The sequence below is a fragment of the Carex rostrata genome, chromosome 15, assembly GCF_964058835.1.
Source record: "Carex rostrata chromosome 15, lpCarRost1.2, whole genome shotgun sequence".
Lineage (NCBI taxonomy): Eukaryota > Viridiplantae > Streptophyta > Magnoliopsida > Poales > Cyperaceae > Carex > Carex rostrata.
The window spans coordinates 9,387,819-9,403,423 of record NC_135932.1 but is presented as its reverse complement, the minus strand read 5'-3'; the positions used below and the strand labels follow the sequence as shown (position 1 = coordinate 9,403,423).

At 31.8% G+C, this 15,605-nt stretch overlaps 1 protein-coding gene across 1 annotated transcript; it reads left to right on the top strand.

Moving 5' to 3' along the window:
• Positions 1 to 771: 771 nt before the first annotated feature.
• Positions 772 to 4,853, top strand: D27 (beta-carotene isomerase D27-like protein). The gene is made up of 7 exons (XM_078315792.1): positions 772 to 1,049; positions 1,313 to 1,452; positions 1,892 to 1,984; positions 2,316 to 2,377; positions 2,785 to 2,891; positions 4,461 to 4,550; positions 4,655 to 4,853. Exons 1-7 carry the CDS (start codon positions 797 to 799, stop codon positions 4,678 to 4,680), a joined length of 771 nt encoding a protein of 256 aa, XP_078171918.1. The 5' UTR covers positions 772 to 796; the 3' UTR covers positions 4,681 to 4,853.
• The last annotated feature ends 10,752 nt before the right edge of the window (positions 4,854 to 15,605 follow it).

The window sequence follows — 15,605 nt, the reverse complement described above, 5'->3', positions numbered from 1 at the left end:
ATAGTAAAAAAATTCCAAAAAATGTAAAATTTGGTCTCCAAACACATTTTATTGTAGAGATCACATCTAACGGTTTGGATTGACGATTTGAACTTTGAAAATGTAGAAAATGGTTGTGATAACTTGTTATAACTCAAAAAATTGTTGTAACTTGATCCCTCCTCTATATATATACAGGAAAATGTTAATATGCTATAGAGGACCTCCGTGCAATGGCTCAATATTTGTGTTTTTAAAATCCGAACCGTTCAACATGATCTCCATATGAATATGTACTTGTAAACCAAATTTTACATTTTTTAGAAAAAAATTACTATTTTTTAGATAGGTAGAAAATCACTTGATCACAATTTCGATATTTTTTTGTGTTGATTTGAAAAACTATTATTTCAATTATGGAATACAATTTATTTGATAGAATACAAAACATCACACTTATAAAATGTCTTTTTGGGTATGATCTTTCAAGGATTCTAGCTGGCGCAAATTTGTACTATGCATCTCACAAAATGCCAGAAAATTCAAAAATTAATGACGGTAAGATGCTTAATTACACTCATTATAACCTCTGATCAGCATCAAGATGTGTGTTCACTTGATTCGCATGAATCCTAAAGTTGTTCGCGTGAATCTTGATGTGGATAGGATGACTCTGACCTGACATCGTAGCGCTGCCATTTCCCTATTAATATACCATCCAAGGCAAAGCACACACACCATTCGTTTGCAATTAATAAGAGACACACAACCACAGGCACCCCCCCCCCCCCCCACCTCTCTCTCTCTCTCTAAACACATGAATACCTCTCTTAGTCTACTCCATGTAAGCCAAACAAATTCACTTCAAACCAAACGATTACCGCATTGTTCAAAGTTCGGTAATACAACTCGAATTAGTAACCGAGGCTATAATTCTGAGGTGGTTACATCCATGCTGCCTCTTAAAGAGACTTTTGGAGTCATTTGCAAAGAGAAGACTGTTTACAAAGATAGCTGGTTTGATCACCTAGCTATTCATTATCTCTCTCAAAGCCTCCAACATACTACCGGTATGATTATCGATCAAATAAAATTAATTTTTAACTAACATGTGTTCGTTATAGATTCCTTCACATGATACACCAAAACTCAGTTCAGCCATGCCAAAATGCATGAAAATTAAAAATAAAAAAATAAAGAGAAAAAACAAGCACAACAATATATTGTTTGCACATAACTTCGAGTTGGTACCTCTGTTCAATACGAAAGCAAGCATATATAGTACGCGAAATATTGAGAAAAAAACCAATTATTAACTATATTTATTCCACAGGGTTCAGGAATGAAAAACAAGGTTATGAAAGCTTAACAGAAGTGGCAACAATGGTTTCGAGAACCTTCGGTGCAGCAATGCAACGGGAATTGGTAATCAAGTCGCTTGAGAAGACGTGTCCAAAACTTCTCCTTAAAATGGTAAGCTATATATTCTTTTGCTTGCAGTTTAAACTATGACATACATATACTTTTCTTCAGAGACTGGTAACAGTTCGCGGAAAATTTTATAAATTGTAAAATTAATGAACCGTCACCATACTGATGGTAACTTATATTTTATTGACCAAACATAAAGATTCTTTTCAGTAAATATATTTAATCTTTTTTATTCATATTATGAAACTAAATGATTTATGCATTGATTATGAACCCTTAATATTGACAGCTATAGTGAAGCACATGTGTTATAGTATACATTCTTTTTTTTTGTCAGCATTTCTTTCGTTAACATCGAACTTAACATTTGTATATGTAATATATGCAATTCGCAATTAAAGACACTGTTAATTAAGATGTTAACAAAGTGGATCATGAGCACTAATTAACTAAGTACCTAATTCTGCAATTAATTTGACAGATCAAGGGGTTGTTTCCACCTTCAAAGTTCATGAGGGAATTGTCTGCGCTGTTCACCGTTCTGTTTTTTGCTTGGCTGGTGGGACCATCTGAGGTAATCACACCTACCTTATATCATGTTTATTCTTTCAAAATTTGAAGATGCATATAACTTTTGTTAAACAGTAAAATAAAAAAAAAATATATATATATATAAAGGACTCTTTCAGAAAATAGTTCTCACAGAAATCAAAATTACAAAAACAAAAATGGAAAAATTAACTACTCAGAATGATCTGAAATCTGAGATTCAGTTGATTTTTCTTTCTAATAAAATTTCATATGCATGCGTAGGATCTTAGATTCTAAATAGGCTTCTAAAAAAAAAAAGACAAGTACAAAAAGGTGATTATTTTTTTTCCTAAACAATTTTGTTGTGGTTGAAGGTGAGGGAATCAGAAATTGAAGGCAGGAGAGAGAAAAATGTGGTCTACATCCCTAAATGCAGGTAACTTTCAGTAATCAGAAAATTAGATAATTATACCTCTGCTATATATTCCAGTTGTCCATAGGCAACCTAAGCAATTACTAAAATAATTCAAAGGCATATAGTTGGCAATACTATTCAATAATGATCACGTATTCGAAAAAAATTAAAAAAAAGCGCTTATTATTTGCCACCTGTTACAGTAGATGTGACGCTGGATTAGCACGATAACTAGGAACCTAGATGAACTGCTTATTCTGGCAACTGATAATTGATAGCTACACTAGCTTCTTGACCATGATAAAGAGACCAACTGTTCACACTAAAATTGCTTCCAATAGAATATAGTATCTTTGGTTTTCATTTCTTTATTTGGAATCTGGTACAGTGCATGGTTGAACAATACCTTTTGTCTGTGGTGATGGTAGGTTTCTGGAGAACACTCAGTGTGTAGGGATGTGCACCAACTTGTGCAAGATACCTTGTCAGAAATTCATATATGACTCTCTTGGCATGCCTGTCTACATGCTCCCCAGTAAGCTATTTGTGAATTTTGACAAATAATTATCACTTGTAGTATATACTAAATAAATGTTTTGCACTACCATGAAGCATGTTATCAGTGCATGCATTATGTTGCCAGTTTGGTACCAGTGCAATTTGTTTTTTGTTCTCTGTTTGATTACCTTGCCAATGCTTTATCTCTTTTTGTTTCATGCTAATTGCTAGGTAATATTCCCTTCTTGTCAAAATAAAAAAAGACAAAATTTCCTAAAATAGTACCAAGAATCCTAAATAAACAAAAATGTTAAGGCAATAAAAATGGTGGATGACGAGATAAAGCACTGAGACAGGAGACAGGATGTGAGAGAAAATGAAAAGCCCCAATACATTGCTTATGACATGACTGAATGCATATGAAATTCAGAGAACTTCTCAAAACTTTGCCAACCATTGTTAGTGCAAGGCATCAATAGCTCATAGCTAGATTCACACATACACATACAGATACACTTATATATATACCCAAAAAAATTAAAATAATTATCACAGTTAGTTTTGAAATTAAATAGGAAATGAAAGCTAAATTTTGAAAAATAGAAAGGATGAACAATCATTCCGTCCCTACTTATTTATCTGACACAAGCAGTTCAAATGTAAAAGAAAAAAAATATGAAAAGAAAAGAGTTATGTTATGCACTATGCATAGCACAGATTGGCCCGTACTATATATGGACAGAGGCGAAACTAAAAATTCATTCATGATAGAGGGTGCTAAAATTAAAATGAACAATATGTTGTTGCTGAAAATTGAATCCAAACTCTCCACAACCACTAGGCTACAAGTAGATATGTGATAGTTTATGCGGAGAGCTAGATTATATAAAAAGTTCTTAAAAAATAAATTTTAATTAAATTCAATATACATAACTAAAATTTTAAAATCATAGGGTGGCTTAGCATCCGTATAGGTGAATGTAGATCCGCCCTGGACTATGGATGAATTTTTTTTTTAAAAGTTCAAATAGTCTATATGAACCATTCAACATGTCCATATGAAAATGTATGCAGACTAAATTTTACATATTTTAGACAGGTAGAAAATCACTTGCAAATTAAATGGTATAAAATTTTAAATCAAGTGATTTTCTATCTATCTAAACAATAACAAAAAAAAATTGTAAAAATTGTAAAAAATATAATATTTGATCAATAAGTATATTTTCATATGGAGATCATGTTGAACGGTTCTAATCGACTTTTTGGAGTTTGAAAATGGAAATATTAATCCATAGTACGGACCAATCCGCAATATGCATAGTAATAGTACCATATCCTCACTCAAAAGAAAAATAAGGAATGAATGTTTCCTCAGTTTACATCATTTGTAGACTTTCTAGATCCAATCTTCTGGTGCAACATATAACATACTTAAGTGATCAGATTCAGTGTTAGTCATTGATTTGTTGCTTAATTTCTCCTAGAACATAATCAAGTCTTATGGCACAAAAATTAAGGACAACTAGCTCTACAATAATAATGTCCTTAATTTCTCCTAGAACAATAGCTCTACAATTTTTATTTTAACCCTCCTTTTGTTCAGATTTTGAAGATATGAGCTGTGAGATTATATTTGGAGAGAAACCTCCTCTGGAGGACCCAACACTTAACCAACCTTGCTATGCCACTCGATGTAAGTTTTGTTTACAACAGTTCCAAATTTAACACCTATACATTCAAAACTTAATTATTTACGGGAATATTTGTAACGCCTTCTGATATTTTTCTATGTTTCAGGTATTAAAAAGCAAGGCATAGTGTAGATTGTTCTAAGCCGATGAGAAATATGATATGATATAAGGAATGCTACTTTTATGCCATTAAGAAAACATGGTGTAGATTGTTCCTTGTTAATTTTTGTAAGATAAGAGAGAGGATCTTAAGAAAACAAACTATATTACAATCTTATTTTTCTTATTACAAGTGTCTTTATTTATTTATTTTTAAATTTGAATTTTTTACGGCTAAGCCATGGATCTCATGTCCCTTGTGACTTGTAATCTGTGGACCATTCATGACAAGTCTTCTACTCTCCTCTTATTGAATTAAATTTTTAATTTGAGAATAAGAAGGAAGAGGTACTGTGGACATGATTTGATATCTTACTGCTTCATAATTCGGGTTTAGTCCTGCAAGATATTGAAAAATATCATCCTCTTCAGCCTGCTTTTGGAGTGTGGCCAGATCTGTTGTTATTGACTGGTAGGATCGAAGCTCATTGTGTTTCTTTTCAAGAGCACCAAGGTACTCAGTATTGCTTATTGACCCTTGTTTTTCTTGTTGAAGTTCCTACATAACTTGATAAATATGTGAGAAATTATTTTTCTTTTCAACCGGCTCCATTGAGTTCATAAGTGAGGTGATAATTCTATCGTTTGTGGTTCTCCACAGTTTTGTTGCCTTATTTTCATCAGCAGATAGTTTATTTGGATCTGCGTCTTCTAGTACTCATGTGTTGTTTTCACTAGTGATGTATTCTAACATCTCACGGCCACTCAGGGCCCTCGACACTGCTCTTGCCCATGACAAGTAATTTTTGCCATTGAGCAAAGTATTTGTTAGCTTGGAGGAATTTGTTGTCTCTAGTTGCCCTTCTTGAGCTATTTTTCTTTTTGCTGAACTTTGTTGTGTTTTTCTTTTGGTCACAGAACTCTATGGTTCTGATACCATGTTAATTTTTGTAAGGCAAGAAAAAAGAGATTAAGAAAACAAATTAGATTACAATCTTGTTTTTCTTATTACAAGTGTCCTATTAATAGTATAAGACTATAAACAAATTAAATGTTACATTATTTTCTATCTTACTTATTTACAAAGCATTATTTCTTATTTTATTAACGATGACACTATTTCTTACAAATTAACCGTTATCTTTGTACAATACAAAATAAATTTGAATCTGTTTCTATATTTCAACATTCCTGCTTTTCATTTTTCCTTTGTGTATGGTTCATTTAATTTTACACTGGCACCTGTCATGTCAAAGGCTAATAAAAATAAAATATTAAAGGCATATTTGCATCATCCACTAAGCACCGACATCCATAGAAACTTTTCTTTTTTAGATTCCATTCAATAGTTCCACGCGGATTCAAATACAATTCTAGCTAGTATAAGATACTATGCTCCCATAGGTCCCGCACAGACACTCCAATTGAAAATAAAATTTGCATATATGCCAAACTATGGATTTGCATGAAATCAGTACTTATTTAATTACACGATTCTTTTCCAGTAACTTCCACACACAACCATTGAGCTGTCGAAACAACATAATTTCTTTTTAATTATTATCAAATGCCTCCATCATGTCTCTATTTTTTAAATTTTTAATAACTTTAAATTTAAAACTTAAACGTCAAAATAAAACCGTTAGATGTGATCTATGTTATTTTCTCTAAAAATTATCACATTTTGATTTTGCTTTTATATGAATCAATAAATTGAAAAATCAACGTCTAGAAATTATCCATATTAGCATACATTTTTACAAGTTTAAGATGACAACCAAAACAAAGTTGAAATATCATAATTTTTTACACGTACATAGATAAAATGATGTATTTCATATCCAACGGTTTTATTTTCAATTTTAAGATTTAAATTTTGAGTTATTAAAGTTTTTAAAAATGGAGGCATTTGAACCCTCATCTCATACAAACATGATTGTCGTTTCTGTTTTTTGAAATTAGTCAATGTGAAAATCTGAAAAAGTGATACAGAAGAGATTAATATAATGTGATCGCAGAGCAAACTCAGCTAAACAAGTGGCTTAATATGCATCTCAAAATAAGAATCTGATTGTAATATTACATTGTACTTATCCAGTAGCCTAGAAGACTACGACCAATAGCAAAGCAAATGACAAGCAAAGTAATTAATTGCTATTAGCTTAGCTTAGCTAGCGCTGTCAAGATGCATGAAGTAAATCGTCCAAGTAATGATGATTAATAGTATGTAAGGCTACATCTATATGACTATATCTATATACAATGAAAATATCGTTCAAATTGTAGTAGAATAAAACTTTTGAGCAGATACGGATAATTATCTGATATGATATGAAGAAAACAACCGGATACGGATGATATCCGCTATATCCGCTTACCATAATCCATCTTTAATTATCCGTATTTGAACTGGCTTTTATCTCAAAACAAATTATTCCTATAGGGAGGGAATTTTATAAATACCCATATTTTTATAAACTTTTATACATATCCATACTTTTTTTACAAATTAAACATTCTATATTTAATTAAAAAAATATAACTATCACACTTCATCCATTTTTTATTTACAAATTACATATCTCATATCTAATAATTAGTATTTTTTATTTTAAAGTTCATATGACTCAATAATTTGACAATTATTCATTTCATATCCGTATTCGTGAATTATCTACTATGTATCCATATCCGTTTAAGGAGAATTTGGTATTGAATTTTAATATCCGTTTACTAACTGTATTCGTATCTGCTCATTAAAATGTGGATACGGATATAATATCAACATTATCCGCTCTGAATTTACACCCCTATGTGCAATACTCGCCTCAAGTTACTTTTACAAATATCATAGTTTCTCAACTTCTGCATACAACTGTAGATCGTACCTGTTACTACGAAGAAAATTAAAATGAAAGAATGAAACATATATAAAAAGGTTCTTTTTGTATGAATCTGTATTTATTACATTTCAGGCTATCACAAATGACATGGATTCTTTTCAGAGAAATACCAACATTTCTAGACACACACACACAACAAACAAAAATAATGGAAATGAAGAAAAACAGAACAAAAAAAAATGGAATGAAAACCGGGCTGAGCTTACGAAAAGGTGGGCAAAACATTTTGAATAACAATGCAAGGAAAGCGGAGGCCCAGTTACCAGTTCTATGGAGCTAATTGCTAGAAGAAACTGATAATTTATTGGGCTAGAGCTGCTATGGGCCTAAAATACCCCTGTCAATTCACATATAACGGCCCATGTAGTTTGGGCCTTATTGTTGAATGAAGGTGTCCCTTATTTTAATGTTGGTATTGCATAGCTCCAAGTTATTTTCAGTTTTTGAGAACCACCACCAATGTTATATGCAATTAAAACATTCTCAAATTTTTATGTTGTTTCGGGATCAAATTTTATGCCTGTAACCAACTTACAGAAATGGTAAAAAAAAAAAAATTAAACAACTTGTTATAGATAATATAAGATATGCATTGCTCAGGTAAAAAAATAAAAAGAAAAGTATACAAATGCATTGGATAAAAGAAAATAAAACTATAAAATGCATTGCTTTGTGCAATACATATCCATTTAGTAGTGAGGTCTGGCCCCACACTGGCACAACTGGTCCAGGCCTGTGTGGGCCCAAACAACATCAGTTATTTGCTTGGAAATTAGCATCGCTACCAGTTGTCCCTCTCATGTAATGCACCCTTCTCCTTTTGTATGCTTATACATGTGTTCGTTTGTTTATTATATTCCGTTTCATATTTATCTTTTATTTAATTTTTTTTTTTTTGGCCAATACTATGTAAAATCTCGTAGTTCATGGCTCGATCATGACTGGCATCTAACTTGATCGCTAACAGTTTGTTCGTTATTGGACTGAACTGTTAACGAGCCAGCTCGCCACTAGCTCGATCCAAAATTAACGAGTTCAAGCTGGGGCCTAGATTGCTCGCGAGCTAGCTCGGCTAGGCATCAATTTGTGTGCATTTTATATTGTCTAACTCGGTTCAAAAAATTTATAGAAATTTTTTTCTTCTTAAAACAAGATCCAGCCAAATCCAACAAACCAGCTCGCAAACTAGTTCAGTCCAATTCATGACGATTTCAAACTGAGATTTTAACTTGAAGCTCTAATATCAGCTGATTTGTGACTCGTAATGAGCCAGCCCGTTGTCACCCTACCATGTACCCATCAATGCAACTCTACCATTTGGGTACGTAGACTACATCAAGTGGGTCCCAAAAAAGTTGAACCTGTCTATTTCATCTCTTACCATTAATCTTAATCAACCAATTGAACAAATCTTATTGGACAGATCCGATCCATCTGATTTGAAAAAAACGGTTGGAATTTGATTGGACCAATTTATAGTTATCGATGTCGACTTTGTCGCATGTCCCAAATACAAGACCCATACGAGGGTTTCGTTTGTATATGTTGGTTTTGTGTGGGTGGACCCAGAGATGGGATCCTGCCTCCTCATCCATAGATTATAATTTAATTATGTCGTTAAGATAATTGTATTGTATTTCTCAACGTTTCAACAATGTATTGGCTGTTTTTGTGTGGGCTGCTGTTTGTGACTTCACAGCTAAATCACCTCCCGGCAGATTGTCCGCTCACTCTGTTGAGGTTTAAATTTCTGTGCTCTCTCTCGGAATTTTTTGATAAACCATAATTAAGAAAATCATTTTTACCGATTCAGCATGATTGCTTTTTTTTTTTTCAAAAACCAGAAGGACCGGAGGAGCCCTCCGGTCTCAGTTTTTTCCTTTCCTCAAAACCGGAGGAGCCATCCGGTCTCAATTTTTTTTTTTTTTTAACTTTTTCCACTTTTTCCCGTGCGGCGATCTGTGTAGCATCTCTATTTTTTATGTATATATAATATATGTATATGTGTATGTATAATATATCTATATGTGTATGTGTATGTGTATGTGTATGTGTATGTGTATGTGTATGTGTATGTGTATGTGTATGTGTATGTGTGTATATATATATGTATATATAATATAATATAATATAATATATGTAGGCTGTGGCTAATTTTCTGCCGGTGGTGCTACCGCCATTTTTTATTTTTGTGATGTCCAAACAACAAATCCAAACCGTTAAATGTTTAATCTATATTATAATCTACTTGGAGACCAAATTTTACATTTTTTGGAAATTTTTTTACTATTTATTAAGCTGGTTTGAAAACCGCTGATTTCAATGCTGCAGAAATTTACTGAAATCAGCGGTTTTCAAACCAGCTTAATAAATAGTAAAAAAATTCCAAAAAATGTAAAATTTGGTCTTCAAGTAGATTATAATATAGATTAAACATCTAACGGTTTGAATTTGTTGTTTGGACATCACAAAAATAAAAAATGGCGGCAGCACCTTCGGCTAAAATGTTGTCGGCAGCAAATTAGCCGGACTCAATATATGTATATAAGTATATAAGTATATAAGTATATAAGTATATAAGTATATAAGTATATAAGTATATAAGTATATAAGTATATAAGTATATATGTATATATGTATATATAATATATGTGTGTATATATCAAAATCGCTATATCCAGATTGTTGAATTTTGTACTCATCTTAAAAAATAGTAAACAAAATTTCAAAAAATATAAAATTTTATCTATATGCATATTTTAACATAAATATTATGTTGAACGGTTCGGATCGACAATTTGAACTTTGAAAGCGAAGATATAAAATATGAGGTATAAAAAAGATGAGGCATTAAAACCCTACTCATTATACATATATTATATATACATATATTATACATACACATATACATATATTATATATACATAAAATAAGAGATGCTACACAGATAGCCGCACAGAAAAAAGTGAAAAAAGTAAAAAAAAAAAAAAAGGGACCGGAGCCTTGGTCTGGTCTTGAAAAATTTTGTTGGCATATATGCATGGGATCTTCTGTGGCTTTTCTGTGGCTTCCGTTAAATTTTGAAAAAAAAATATTGAGACCAGATGGCTCCTCCGGTCTTGAGGAAAGGAAAAAATTGAGACCTGAGGGCTCCTCCGGTCCTTCTGGTTTTTGAAAAAAAAAAAAAGCAATCATGCTGGATTAGTAAAAATGATTTTCTTAATTATGATTTATCAAAAAATTCCCTCTCTCTCTCTCTCTCTCATCCATTTTTAATAAACTTCATCTCATCTCAGAGACTCAGAGTCTCAGAATGAGGGCCTGTTCGGCTGCAAACTAAAGTTTACTGTTCAAGTGGGAAAATAAAAATTCACTCAGATTGAATTTTTTTTTTTTCACGTGAACAGTAAATTTTAGTTCAAACTTTTTCTATTTCCGTTCCTATTCCCATTCCCACTGTGCAGCCGAACAGGGCCTGAGTGAGATCACTTCCCTCCATTTTTGCCCTATAATAAGTAAATATGAAAATATAAATAAATTGATACAGAGATAGGGTTGGACAAAAAGTTTATAGTTCGATTTGATTTGAGTTTGATTTAAAAAAAGTTTACAATTAATTTGATTCGAAATTAGTTCATTCTGAAACAAATCAAAATAGTTCGGTTCAAATCTTATTCAATCTCAAACTCAAACTGGATATAGTTCGTTCGAAATTGATTCGCATACTATTTAGGTTCGAATCTCAAATAATATAACTAGTGGATTCAACCATCAATCTTTAATAATGCAGGAACCAAACTTATATCAGAGCTCAAAATTGTTAATTCAATAGTAACTTATAATAAGAAAATGTTTCAGCATAAAAGGTAAGAAAATCTTGAGCTGGTTCATAATCCATTAATGTGATTTCGTGAAAGATAAAAGAAAACCGTGTGAATTTTGTTCTGCGAGAAGAAAACTAATGCATAATCTACCGGTATTACTAGGGCTACCAAAAAAATTGTAGTTCGTAATTCAATTAACTTTGATTCCAAAAATCTATAGTTCGCAATTAATTCAATTTGAAATTAGTTCGTTCTTAAATAAATCAAACCAATTCGGTTCGAATCTTATTCAAACTCAAAAGTTCGATTTGATTTGATAAGGATATCTCCAGTTTTGTTTTTACTGGAGGAAGGATATAGCTCGAAGTTTGTCAGACTGGATGCCTGATAATTTTTTAACCATCAGTGATGCAATGCTGATATCATGGTTAAATAATTATCCACCTTGATTTCTGTGCCACTCTGATAAAAGTTCAGATCTCCTGCTCCAATCCTTAGTGGATTTTAAATTCTAGCGCCAATGACTTGTTTAGGTGGGAAACAAATCTGCTGTGATTCTTGAGAATAACAGGATCCTGCTTTTCCAAATCTATCCATTAATTTGTTTTGAGATTTGTGCATATAAAATAATAGATTTTGAGATGTGTGCATTTGAACAAATAGAGGGATGGATTTTAAAAGGCAGGGTCCTGTGATTCTTTTGAGAATCACAGCAGATTTATTTCCGTTTAGGTGAGATTCTCTGGTCTCTACTAATGAAAGGTGAATAGTACGAATCTCAAAAGAAAAAGAAAACAGAGAATAACTTTTATCCCTAATTCAACATGATAGACCCAAATAAATATGCAAATGTTAGATTAGACTTAGAGAGATTCAGTCAAAAGATATCCATCTTTTTTTAATTTGTTAGACTTAAACCCAATGATTTGTGAAGGGTTCGTGGTTTTGTAAGAATATAATATAAAATGTATGTTATAGCAGGTACTTTCTGATTTTAATAGTAGAGGAGGGTTCAAATGCCTCCATGTTTTTGTGCCTCCGTCATGTCTCCATCTCTCTTCATCATTTTTAAATTTCAAACAGTCGATCCGAACCGCTTAACCTAACCTCCATACTAAAATATGTTTGGAGACCAAATATTATATTTTTAGGAATTTTTTTACTATTTTTTAGATGGGTAAAAAAATACTATTTTTAGATGGTTCAGATTTACTGATTTTGTACCTATCTAAGAAAATAGTAAAAAAATTCCTAAAAATATAAAATTTGGTCTCCAAACATATTTTAGTATGGAGGTTAGGTTGAGCGGTTCAGATCGACTGTTTGAACTTTGAAAATGATGAAGAGAGATGGAGGCATGATGGAGGCACAAAAACATGGAGGCATTTGAACCCTCCTCTTAATAGTAACCTGGTGAATGAATGAATGATACAATTGACGCAAATGCTCTTCTTTTTTATCAACTAATTGAATAAATTTAACAAAAATGTAGACTTATATGTTGCGATTGGTAATGTGTTGCCATCGTGATGATAGAATTGATGGTTTGCAATGAATTTTTCAACATTTTATATTATGACGAGAGTGAGTCTATGGCACTATGCATATCACGGGTTGGTCCGTAATACGGATCAATATTTCCGTTTTCAAAATTCTAATTGTCGATCCGAACTGTTTAACATGATCTCTATATGAATATGTACTTGTTAACTGAATTTTATATTATTTTTAGAATTTTTGTAATATTTTTTAAGATTGGTAGAAAATCACTTGATTTGAAAATTCTGGACCGTCCAAAAATAGTGATTTTCTATCTATCTTCAAAAATAGTAAAAGAATTCTAAAAATATGAAATTCAATCTGCAAGTACATATTCATACAAAAATCATTCTAAACGGTTTGGATCGACCATTAGAATTTTAAAAACGTAAATATTTATTCATATTACGGACCAAATAGTGATACACATAGTACCATAGGCTCACTCTTTCGACTGTCTATTCATCTTCCCTCTATTTTTCTAAGAAAGGAAATTTTTTTGAGAGAAGCGACCGAAACAACAAATAAAAAATTGACTGACATTTCAATGTTTTTAAAGTGTGCAATTATAACAAGACAAACATTAATTTTCGAAGTTTCACATCTCGTTGTTTCTTCCGAGTTGTAACCAAATAAGTTGTCTAAGGGGAAATAAATCTGATCAAAAGCAAAATAAGAAAAAGGTGGTGAGTAATGTGATTTTTTCCTTTCTTAGCAAAATAGTAAAGCTACTTTTTTCTACTTTACTGACACAATTGTCTGCACCTATTCAAAATTAAGAATTATGTCCCACATAGTACTACAATAAAAATGGGTAGTTGTTTCCCTTTAATTCCTCTTAAAAGATGTAAACATGCATGTTACCGTTCAAATTGTTTTTCACTTTCTATTATGTATTAGTATAATTAATTATTTACCAACTTAGGTGACTACATCTTTTGTTATACAATCATTAATTAAAATAGTTGATAGAAATTTTTTTAACAAGATGAGCACTCAAATCATGTGAGTGGTCCTAACTATTGAATAGCACACAGAAATATACCTGGTGACATTAATATTTTTGCTAAAAGTTTCAACTAAATTAAGATTTTTATTATTGAAAAAAAAAAAATTTCAGTAAGCACTTCTGTGTAGAGAGCATAATTTTCTAAAAATGGCACTATTTGCAGCTGGTTGTTGCCTGTTTTCCATACACAACAGCAAAATAAGGATATATTTGGTTGGATTGAGAATAGGTAATTTTTTAAATTAAGCTATTCGGAATAGCTTATTCGGTATTTGGTTGGGTTAAAATAATTAGAACAGTGAATTCAATTTTTTTATCTTATTAGAATAAGTTATTCCTAAGAGTTTTGAGATTTAGCTATTTTAGCTATTCTAGCTATTCTTACTTTTCAACCAAACATATTCTAAAGTACATTAGGATGCACTCTAGAATAATTAGAATAGCTACCATTTGAGAATAGTAGATAATAATTAATAAGACTAACCTTGATGATAAGATAATAGTGCTAACTCCAAGTTATTCGGAATAGTGAAAAAAGTTGTTGGAATGTACTTTTTGTAATAGAGTTTGGAGAAAATGAATAAAGTAGAGGATTTGAAATTTTTCCTATTTTTTGTTGGAACAATAAAATTGCGCTATTCTACTTATTCCAAATAGCAACTAAAATTGTTTGAATGACTCTAATTTAAAATAGCAATGTTATTCTAAGAATAACACTATTGTGAGACCATCCAAACACAATCATTTCTAAGAGATATATGGTCCATTTCTCCATTATAATTTTCTCTGTTTTGATAATCATACCAAGCGGTCCTTTTATTTCTGTTACCTGTTATTAGCCTGCTAAAGGGGGACCGAATCGTCTGCCCCCCTGGGGGCAGGAAATTCCTGCCCCAGAGTCACTGCAGGTGGGTCCAAATTTAAAAACAGTAATAGTAATTAAACTCTTTAACAGTAACTGGTTTCACCTGTAGTGACTCTGGTGGCAGGAGATTCAGTTCCTGCTAAAGGTGGCTGCCTCCAATTGTCGCACTGTACGCCTGTTTGAGGAATTAACTCGCGTCTCCAAACAAAAGACCCCGGTCGGTACAAGTGTTAAAAAAAATTCACAATAAAGCGCGTAGGCAAGAAGTGGGAATAAAAATATTTCTCACTCAATTTATTCTGTTAAAATTATTATAAATATTAGTAGAGTAATTTTTCCACTTTTTCGGTGGCTTAAATAATGGCATTTACATTGTTATTTTCTTGGACGAAAAAAAAAAATCAATAACACAACAATATTTAAAACTTCCAAAAGTTAACGTAGAAAATTCCAAACTTAACACTCAGGTGGTAAATGAGTTTTAGGTATACCCATAAAAAAATAAAATTACGTTTTGTCTTCAAATTGCATACTTCAATGCTGCCCCCGAAATTCTTATTAGTATCATTTAAAAAAAAAATAAACCAAAACACCTCTGAAATTGGAAAATTTGAAAAATACCAGGGCCTCCAATTCAATTTGCAACCCCATTCTTGGGGAGGTACAGATCGAATTGGAGCTCCCCCCCAAAGAAAAAAAAAATCTAAATATCAGTATATTATAGTGCATTTTTTATTTTTGTGGAGACTTTTAATTCAATATGCGGACTCCAATAATGGAGCCGCAGATTGAATTGACGGCCCTGGTATTTTTGACAT

Bases quoted from the DNA above. Each gene is read 5' to 3' on its own strand.
- D27 (XM_078315792.1), top strand. From the start codon at position 797: ATGAATACCTCTCTTAGTCTACTCCATGTAAGCCAAACAAATTCACTT. The intron at 1,050-1,312 runs GTATGATTATCG...TTTATTCCACAG, and splicing joins AAGCCTCCAACATACTACCG to GGTTCAGGAATGAAAAACAA. The intron at 2,378-2,784 runs GTAACTTTCAGT...TGGTGATGGTAG, and splicing joins GTCTACATCCCTAAATGCAG to GTTTCTGGAGAACACTCAGT.